The following is a 10632-nucleotide window of genomic DNA, read 5'->3' on the forward strand; positions in this document are numbered from 1 at the left end:
TTGCTTCGTAATGATGGCTCTTTGTACATAACATTGAAGAGCAATGCATTCCTTGAGAGAGCAATGTATTTCCCTCACTACTCCAACATGCCAAATATCTGTGCCCTCACAGAAGCCACTTGCACACTTCACAGGTTTTGTTCTTGCCAAGAATTGGAGCAGCCATTTTAGCTCCCTATATGTCAAAATATGAAAATGATGCCCTATTTGGGACATAATCTGCCATAGCTCATACTTCAGGCACACAACAGTTCTGAGAGGGGAGGGGGACACTGGACCAGATTCTCTTCAGCAAGCTCTCTCCTCCTCTGTGTCAGAATTTCTCTGAGACAACCTTCCAGTACCTTCCTGAGAGTGACTGGCACAGCTGAATCCTACCTGTCAGACATACAGAATCTCTGGAGTTTGAAAAGAACCCAACCTCAGCATAACCTTAGCTGCCTCAAGGTATGTTCTTGGGATGCCCTCTCATCCCAAGATCAGTATCTTCTGCAGGTCTGCAACGCAGCCATTGAAACAACAGGCATCTCCTCCTATCGAACTTAGACACGTGCAGAAAGCCACATCAGCTACCCTGGGATGTAAGGAAGTGAGTTTCCTCACAGAGTAGATGGACAAAGTAACACATAGCTGGTGATCAGCTGGGCTTTCACAAGAGAAATGGAAAGGAAAACATGCTGCAGGCTAAGTTGATCATTTGTGTACCTCAGTTTCGATGAGGACAACCTTTCCATTTCAGGTTCTGCCCCACCTCCACTTGCCATCTGCTGAAATATTAACTCCAGTTCTCTTGCTCCTTTTTATTTTCCTCTCAATATGAGATCTTGTGACCATCTTACCTTCCAGAGTCAGCAAATGTTCTCCTGCCTCTGTTTGACTTGAACAGCCATGCTGTGCCCTGACATCAGCTTCTTCTCTCCTGCTCTGCCAAGGCTGCCCTGAGCCCAGCCTCCTGCTGCATGCAGAGCTACCTGAGGCCTCCCAAATCCCTTTGTTTCCACAGTCCTAAATTTTGGATTCTGCCTGTCACCAGGCAGAGAAGTGCAGCCATTGATGGGCTTCTAAACAGACCCTCCCATTCAGTCCTACCCTAAATCTGCCTGCAAATAACCAAAACAGTTTATTGTAGAACGTTTTCTCTAGCTTTGTTTTTGGGAAATTGCCTATGAACACTTTTAAACTACCTTATGGCTTTGAGATACCTTTTCTTTCTTTTTTTTTTTTCTTGGAGAGTGAAAGATGTGGGGAATCATCCAAGCATTTCACAAGCACTAGTATTGCAAATGACCTTAAAAGGCTAAGAATGCATTGTGGGCTGGATATTGGTCAATAACTCCATGTTTCCATAAACCTGCTCCCTGTGAAGCTGCAGAAAATATGAGGGGACAAACTTAGAGTTGGTTCAGCATTTCTTTCCAGCGCAAATATTTGCATATGCATTTTTAATAATTTAGATTCATTCACAGATTTAAGCATGTCATTCCTCAAACTTACGCTTCCCCTCCCAAAAACAGCATATGGAAATGAATGTTCTGTTACTGAAGATAAGTTTTCTCCAAAGAGATTTGGATTCTTGCAGAAGAGTTTTGAAACTTGTCCTGAATGCCTTATTCCATTTCCTGCCAGCTCATGTTGCAATTACAAAGAACACAGCCTGAATTGGTACCTGCATGAACCTTCTCGCTTAAAAAACAGACAGCTTCTGCTTCTTAGCAGAAGTCATCCTTTGAATGTGCAGATTCCTACATACAGTGGCTCATACAACTGTTTCTTCAGAAAAATGACTTTTTTTAAACACTCATTTCAAATAGAAATCTTTTCATTGCTAACAGAAGGGACTTGGATGCTTTGTATGGATTATTTTTTTAAGTCAAATCCTTGAGAACTGCACACAACAGCACTGACAACCAGCTTGTTGTTGTTGGGAACTGTGGCATGCCATGGAATATTTCAGCATTTCTTATTTTGCCTTACCATAGTATTTCTTCTGAAATACACAAAAATTTTATTATCTCATATGGTCACATTCACATCCTTAATATGAGGACTTCCTTGGCACAAATCTCGGATGATAAGTGATTTTCAGATGAAACTGACATAGACAAGAGCCACAACATCTCACTTTAGGTTTCTCTGGTCCAGCTGCTACCTGTTGGTAGCAACAAGAAAATATCTAGAATGGGAAACGGAAGGAGGCAGACCTTCATACATTACAGTGAAAAACAGCTGATAAAAGAAAAGACAGCAGATCCTACCAGCCAAGATATCCCATGGATGTGGCTGCCCACCCCAAACTGCGGAGTCCATACAGTAATAACATCTAAGTAACAAGTTTAATCTTCACAGAATCAGTGACTAACAGGTTTAGAAACAACCTGAGACTCTCAGAATAGTGCCAAAGTACAGTGTCGGTGATATGTAAACAGACCCAACTTAGTCTTCCAAGAAAAAAAAAAGCCCAGGGGTCTCTGAATTAAGAAACTGAGAATATAAAACTGAACATGAGCAGGAAGATTTTGTTTCATTTTGTGCACACATTGCAGACTGGGTTAAAGACACAAGGCTGCCCAAACTTAGATATCACCTAGAGGACGAAAGGAGTACTTTCAAAGCCAGGGCAGTTGGACCAGATCTGCTGTTGACACATGCACATCCCACTAAGCCAGAGGCACCCACCCAAGACAAGGAGAGCAGCAGCACTCCCATCACCCTTCCTACACAGACTTAAACTGATAGTTTTGGTCACACCTCCAGCAAAAATATTCACTTCACAAATTCGCAATCTTCATCTGCTTAATCAGCTGCAGGGTTTCTATCTATCCTTAGAATCACTGCATTTTCTCATTTCTGGAATAAGCTCTTCTCTTGTTCTCCAGTTCACTGAAGTTTTCTGAGATCTTTATGCTGCCACTTGACTTCAGCTGAAAATAAGAGTAGGAAATATTGCATTTCCCAAAAAAAAACAGAGCTCTCTTTTTGGCTGGCTCTGTCACTCCTCACCATTCTGTTTTTCCACCCCTTCTTGGGGCTGTAGTACTTGTGGCTATCTTCCCAGAGCTGCTGCATTTCAGACAAAGACTTCCTCCTTCAAACACAACTTGGCCTTTACAGCTGGTCCTTTAGATCATCTTTGTTTTTATATCCCTTGCCTAACACCGACCTTTTCTTTTGGTATCATGACACAATAGGATTTCCTAGGCCAGTAGAGAAATTTCCATGCATTTTAAGAATCATGCCTTAGCAAGAAGGATCTTTGCTTTCCCAAAGAACTAAACAGGAAAAAAAATTGAAGTGTTTCACTCTCCCTGCAGCTACACTGAATTCAATGTGAAATTTTGCTCAGGGATGGGGACTCTGTCACACACAGAAGGAAGGAAGAGATGTCTGGATTAGGAAAGAAATTATGTTGTTGACTCCAACTGAGACCTCCCAGTCTGAACTGAGACTTCAGCTCACACTTCTGCTCTTCCAGATGTCACCTGGACAAACTAACCACACCATCAGTGCTTTGTCTTCAAAAAATTACAGCTCCTGGATAATTCCTAGAGCAGACCACATCAGAGGACACAGGTTTTGAGGTCTGTGGATGTACGAGCCTCAGAGTTAACAAAGATGTTCCCACCAATATAAAACTTTTTTTCTACCATATTCACAATATATTTGTGTGTCAAAAGCATGTCATATCCTTTACTGCTGCTTACTTAAGCTTCTCCTTAGACAATTGCCCTGTCTCAAGTGCAAATGTGGCAGACATCATTCAACAATTGTAAAACCAATACATATTACACCAGGCATTGTCAGTTTAAGGTCACTGGGAGTATATTTGCAAGATGGTGTTTACCTGTGGTCTGTGTGCTGATATGCCTCACACTTCCTCTTGCTTTCTCTACTATCTTAGTACAGTTCATAGAGTAATCCTTTTCATAGGTATTAGCTAGTTTTTTTTGTTTCTTTCCTTTAAGAACATTACTCTGAAATCACACTGTATTTCTCTGTTGACTGTCTAGCATGACAAATACAGTAAAAACAAACAACAACAACAAAAAACAAATGCTTTTGCATTTCTCCTGTTATCTGCATTCAGTGATATGTAACCAGAAACTTCCAGGTGAGGAATGACTAAGTGAAATGTTGAGGTAAATCTTCAAGGAAGTCTCCAAGACTTTTTACCTCCTTGTGAGGAAACAGGATACACTGGAGGTGTTCACTGATTACGAAAAGAGCTACTTCACTGTCCCTAGGCATTGCAGCTGGTCTCTACCGCAATCCCAAGAAAAGTGCTGACAAGAAACTCCCTCCATGCCACGCATAGCGTACACCTAGAAAAAGCAGGGAAGGCCTCGCAATGGGGACAGCTGAAAGACCAGTGCTTGTCTGACAGGTTGAGAAAGAATGCATGCATGTCAGCTGAATTTTTGTCTTCTGGAGTTAGAGCAACAAGCACTTTCTCTGTGGTTCAGCACAAAACTAGCAAGTTGTACTGAGTTTTGACAGTAACAGATTCCACAAGTCACACTCTAGTGCACCTGTATCACAGACTATGGTGTGCCTGGTGGTGAGCTCACATAAAAAACCTGTTGCAGTACATTCGTCAGGCAAAATATTACATGAAAGATCCACACTGTGTGAGAAGAAAAAACCCATATGGCTCAGTAATACTAGCAGAATCAAGACAAAATAATTTGACAGTCTTTTTTTTCAGACTGTGATGGAATACTTGTCCTGTTACTTTGAGGACACACAAGAGCCAATACCTTGAACAAGCCTCGGTGGCACTTCCCACAGCGTCCTCAGCCAAGGTGAAATAGCTACTTCCTCACAATATAAAGGTTACGAAATGCAGACAAGCAAAAAATTTTACTTGTCCTCAGCCACCCTACAGACATGTCAGTTAGGTCAGGCAGCATAAGAACAGGGCAATGGAAGAGAAAGTGTGAGCTCTCTCCATTTTCACTGCAACCAACACAAAGCAAGTCCTTGGCTGAGAACCAGGGTATATAAGTTTAGTAACCTACTGAGCCTTTTCTTTCCTTTAAGAGGAAAATGCACATGCTCCACTGTACCTCCTCTGGAAAGCTGATAGTATCCTAAACCATCATGAGACTTGAACTGGTTTCAGATATGTTTGTGAGATGTCTTAAAAGGGTACTTATTCTTTGCTGATGTCATTAAAGACATTTCCAATGCCTGTGCTCATGGACTAACATATTTGGTTGAGTTATTAGTGTTTAGGGCTCAAGGGTGTGAGCCACATGGCAGCGGTGTTAGTCATCTCCTGTTTCAGGGCAGTGTGTATACCGACAATGCCAAAACCAACTTGTTAGTGATAAGCTGGTGCGAGCAGTTTTCTCAGATTTATGAATACTTGCAAACCCTTAAAGCTCTTTTCACCCATCTTGAAGAAAGGTTTGGAAATGGAAGGAAAAAAAAAGTCATAAGGAAGTTACAAAAAAAAAATCTGTCTATTCATTATGTGGTAGGTATATACCCAGCCTACCAAGCTGAAAGCCAGCTAAGGCTCTCCTTACGAGTCCTGGTCACACCGTGACACACACTTCAGTAATGCTAACTTTCTGAAATGGACATCCTGGGCTAGCTCCCAACTCTGGAGTGTGGGAGTAGTCACCCCAGCTTGGAGTTCAGCCTCAACTCTCAAATCCATGCAAGGAGGCAAAATAATTAAGCAGCCAGACTGGTGAAATTATTGCAAATTGCGTAGTCCTGGTAACAAGAAGTCTTGCCCTCACTACCAAGGATACACAGTTCTCAATATTTGAACCAACTAGACCACAGCTAAGCAAGAGGAATTTGTACATTACTCCTTTATCAAATTACTATCCTAAGCATTTGGAAAGAGTGCCTGTCCTGAAAAGACTTCAGCACTTGGGTCCTGTACATGAAGGAAAACTGGCTATTGAAGAAAATAGCTATCTAATACCCTTTTCTAAGGGCCTTCAACTCTCCAAACTCCAGCAACTCCCCACAGAAACCTGACTTTTCACATAACCCCTCCAACCACCACTCCTTTTTCACAAGAGCCTTACTTTTTCTTCAGCTAATCAAGAAGAAAGTTGAAAGATTGCTCAAAGTTTGTCTCTTAAATCCCACGTGGTTCAAACTAAGCGTGCAAATTTTAGTGTGGGCAACAACCACACAGTCATTAATGGGGTTTTCATCATGCCAAGTATTTCAAGCCCAGAAGGAATTGTTTCTGAACTACCTCCCATAACTCCTTTCTAGATAATGAGTTGAACAAAGTCACACCTGTTTCTTCAGAACCCAAAACTTTCCTCGTTCTAATAATGTCTACTGCATGAGGTCATTTTGCAGAAACCTCATTGGACTTACTCATGTACGTTCAGTTTACTCAAGGACTGATATCAGATTCTTCCTCTCTATATAAGATCTTGGACAAGATGAGCTTTCTACAGGCTATCTTACTACTGGAAGCCTCGTAAATCTGCAAGAATGGTGAGTCCTTATATCTTATATAGTAAAAGATAATTATACGTTGCTACAGATTTTCAGAGAGATTCTGTTGGTTTTACCTGAGCACTCAAAGATCTAAATAACTCAAACTGAGCTTTGAAAACAAAAGTCAGATGTATGAGGACAGGCAGGTAAGAACCTTGGGTAAAAAAATTTCAGCAATTACAGTGCAGGAGATGTCCAATAGGACTCCAGATGAATACATGAGATGTTTGAATCACTTTCCTAGCAGAAAGCAGCTCTGTTTTTCCTCAGCCGAGAACTGGCTGCCACTTTTATGAAGAGTCAGGATAATATCTGAATGTTTAGTTAAACTCTAAAATGCTGTCTTGATTTTTAGTCTTTTTTCAGCTCAAGTATAGCCACATTCTCCCCACAGAAAAGAATGCATCTCACTAAGTACTAGAATTGTTTTCTTCTTTCAAGAAATCCAAATATTTCAGTGAGATATGCTTAAATTCTTCATCTAGCACCTACTGGTTAGGTATGACTGTTCCCAGCCGCGTAGTATCCCTAAAGGCCTCACAGACAGATTCATCCAACTAGTCCCATTCTAGCATGGTTCTGTAAATCTGTAACAAAATCCTGCTTTCTGGGTCCAGACCAAGTAGCTGTTTTTAGTGACATCTAGAACATCATCTTTCAACTGAGTTTACTTTACGATTTATTGTTTCCTGTATTAAGACGACCCACTCCATTCCACAGCAGAGTTTGGTCTATGCTAAGAAATGAGAACAAGTTATGAACATGAGTGATGTGTTAGTATTCTGTCCCAGACTTTCCTAGGATGATCACATGCTCATGTTTGTGTGACTGTCAATGCCGTGGAATGAATTATCACAACATTTGCACAATTAAAATACACATTACTTTATAGATTTCCTGTGCCTTCCAATAAAATCCCTTGTTTGCAGTGTTCAGATTATTATTATTATTATTTTTTTTTACTCATCTTGTCCCTCTAGGAATGTCTGTTAAACAAACTGGTGGTTTTTAACTTTTTCTCTGCAAAATTAAATGCATGTTTATCCTTCTGTCTGTACCTAAGGTATAACTTATTTTTAAGAAGTCACTGGTTCTACTATATCCAGAATGCATAAATACACATATACATACACAGTACCCAAGGAGAGAGACTGTTAAGAACCTTGCACTTACTGCCAGAGAATAACAAGAAAAAATAAGGAGGGAAGGAGTAGAACGCATTCCCTGTATGGTTTACGTCCATAGACAGGAACTGGGTCTACCAATCCTGGATCAGGCAACACTTGATTTTAACAGCTTGGAAAGACAGACTTGTCCTCCCCCCCAATGATGCTGTGTCTTCTAAAAGGATTGATATTCCTGATTGTGTGTTAAAGAGTATAAAACACAAATGACAATTGGATTTTGGTTCAAAACCACAGTGTATTTTCCTGTTTCTTATAGCAATATTTACTATCAGGAAGTTACTTAAGCATATGCAATAATTTTACTTTCCTCTACAGAAAACCTTCTTGGCCTGCCTTCTTGTTCTTTCTGTTAGCGTGTCAATGTCCAATGCTTCCTGCTACTTTCTGCCACTGAATCCAGTGAAGCGTGGTGATGAGATTATAGGTAAGAAGTCAGCTGTCCTCATCTTGTCATACAACCCCACAAGCACTGCCTGATTGGATTTGTCTAGTTGGTGCAATCTATCGTAATCTAAAAATAAGTGGAAACAGTGGAGATAAACTGCTGGGAGGAAAGTAGGGTATGGAAGGAAATGAACTTGTAAAATGAACTTGTAGTATGTTATAAAATAAAATATTTTTAAGAAACATGGCACAAGTCAAATTACAAATAGATTTTGTCCAGAGAAGTAGCAGAGGCTTATTTTATACACCTGCATTATATATGCATGATATATGATATCATTTTTCCTTGTTTTTATTTTGAGTGCTTCTACAGGAAAATAAGCAATCAAAAGTGGCATGCAACAAGAGCTGATTTGTACCAGTATGCAAAATAAATCAAGAGACCCTAGATAAACTTTTTTCCCCACCTCTTGGAAAAGCTACTGGTACAAGAAGAAAAAAAAAAAAGAGCTAACAATGACAAAGAAAGAGAATACATTTGTAGACAAACACGTAACCTAGAGCTCCCAAATCCTCCCTTCTCTTAAGCCCAGTCCTCAAAGTTTTGCTTCCCAAATCACCTAGAAGTTTATTTCATAAGCATTAGACAGGAACTTCATATCCACTACAAGCTTTCTTCCTGTAGCTGAGGATCAGGAAGAATTTTCCAGGGAGATTTAGACATTCTCTAAGTGACGAGTTAAGAATAGTTAACGTTAATGGTAGGGTGTAGCTAAAGCCTTTCCTTACTTCTGGCGAAGTTCATGCCTGGTTTTCTTCCTGCTTGGGGCACCTAGTTTCAAGACAAGCTATTCTAGGAAACTTAATGCTGCTGAGAACAATGGAGAACAGCAGAGTAGAGGATACTCTTTTCAGTGTTTTAATATAGTAGTAGTCCAGCTCCATTATTGTAAAAACCCAACAAAACCCCTATAGGGAGCATGAAGGCAATAGCAATGATAGTGCAGTAAGCCTGACAGCTGCCTGCATGCTACATTTTCAGGCTGCTATGACATGAAGGGGGAGCCACATGAATTCAATACTCATTGGAAGACTAAAGACTGCTTAGAGTGCTCCTGTTCAAATTCTGGGATCAGCTGCTGCACCGCGTAAGTTCAAAGCAGTGGGGTTCCCTCTGCTGGCACAATGTGGCACAAAGCACTTCCCTCAAACAGGGGTCCCCAAGAAACTACAAGGACCCTCCTCTCACTGCCTTCATATCATAAAAATGAGCATTAACCCAACACCAACACTGAACACACAAGAAGTTCCTCAGAAAAATAGAGCTCGTGTTAAAAATAATTTTTGAAATAAAAGAAAAAAGGAAGTAGTTGTGAACAGGCTAAAATTTCAGGTAAGATACTTATTCAAGAGAGAACATTTAATTTCTTGAGAGTCTTCTACCAGTGCTAATTAAGATCTTCCCAAGCACGTTGCCTCTTGTCTCTCTGAGGGGCAGCCAGCCACACGCTGGGTCTGCCTATAACATTCATGTGATTCTTGTTGCATGTTGTGGTGAAACAGACAAGCAGTGATATTGGAGTAGCAAGTAAACATGACAAGCATCATTTGGGTATAAATCAAATCAGTAAACTTTAACTCCTCCTGTTTAAGCAGCAGGGTGAGCAGCCTTTTGCTATCAGCTTCGTATGAGCTCCCTTTTCTGTTATTAAACACCATCTCAGCATCACCTCTCCAAGTTACAAGTGTAGATGCCATCTCAGATGGATGTCACTTCCTTCTCGCTCTAATCATCTGTTCTTCTTTTCCCAATGACAGCTATGCAACACCAGTTAATTTTGATGAAGAGAAATGCATAAGCATATTCAACAACACTGCCTGTGCTTATGAAGTAGTGGAGAAAGCCGACCACTCAAAAACATGCGAAGTACATGAATGGGTGGGCTAACAAAGGAGAGGCATGGATTTGGGGGAGATATCCTCTTTTCATTTCAAGGGTTCTCTCTCACAAATTTAAAAAAAGCTGAAGAACGCATCCGTAGAGTCAAGTCCACTCAGAAGCTTCCTGTGTGATAAAACAGAATCTATGCCCAAAAGATTCCCCCCTTTTCTCTGCCTTCTGCTTTTGTGTGCAGAAAGATCTAACTTATTACTTCCTAGATATACAGAATTAAAGCTGACATTAAGTATCAGCAGTGGCTGATGATTTTTTTTTTTTCCATTACACTTCAGTGCCAAGGAGTATGTTCTGTTACCTGCACACAGCTATATTTTAAGACCAAAAATAAAGCCAAATGAAGCATCAAAAAATTTGTGTGACTGACTTCCTTTGGGGGCGAAAGGGGGGGAGGACCGAGAGGAGGAAAGAGACCTAAAGAATGAACAGTCCAAAAAACAAGGGAAAGCAGTGAAAAGCAGCTTAAAAAACAAACCAAACAACCACAACTGTCTGAGCATTCCCTTTCCAAAGGCAATTTCTTATATTATGACCATTTATCCTGCTTGGCTCTCTTGAGCCTGCCCAACATATGGACTGCAAGAGACACCAGCTACCCTGCTTACCCACAACACAGAAGTCCCAGTTCTC

General features: G+C 40.6%; 1 protein-coding gene across 1 annotated transcript; it reads left to right on the forward strand.

Moving 5' to 3' along the window:
• The first annotated feature begins 6427 nt into the window (after window positions 1–6427).
• On the forward strand, window positions 6428–10355 carry MSMB (microseminoprotein, beta-). The gene is made up of 4 exons (XM_004942118.5): window positions 6428–6471; window positions 7977–8085; window positions 9088–9193; window positions 9864–10355. Exons 1-4 carry the CDS (start codon window positions 6469–6471, stop codon window positions 9991–9993), a joined length of 348 nt encoding a protein of 115 aa, XP_004942175.3. The 5' UTR covers window positions 6428–6468; the 3' UTR covers window positions 9994–10355.
• The last annotated feature ends 277 nt before the right edge of the window (window positions 10356–10632 follow it).

Source organism: Gallus gallus, chromosome 6 (assembly GCF_016699485.2).
Source record: "Gallus gallus isolate bGalGal1 chromosome 6, bGalGal1.mat.broiler.GRCg7b, whole genome shotgun sequence".
Lineage (NCBI taxonomy): Eukaryota > Metazoa > Chordata > Aves > Galliformes > Phasianidae > Gallus > Gallus gallus.

Bases quoted from the DNA above. Each gene is read 5' to 3' on its own strand.
- MSMB (XM_004942118.5), top strand. The intron at 8,086-9,087 runs GTAAGAAGTCAG...CTACATTTTCAG, and splicing joins GCGTGGTGATGAGATTATAG to GCTGCTATGACATGAAGGGG. The intron at 9,194-9,863 runs GTAAGTTCAAAG...TCCCAATGACAG, and splicing joins GGGATCAGCTGCTGCACCGC to CTATGCAACACCAGTTAATT.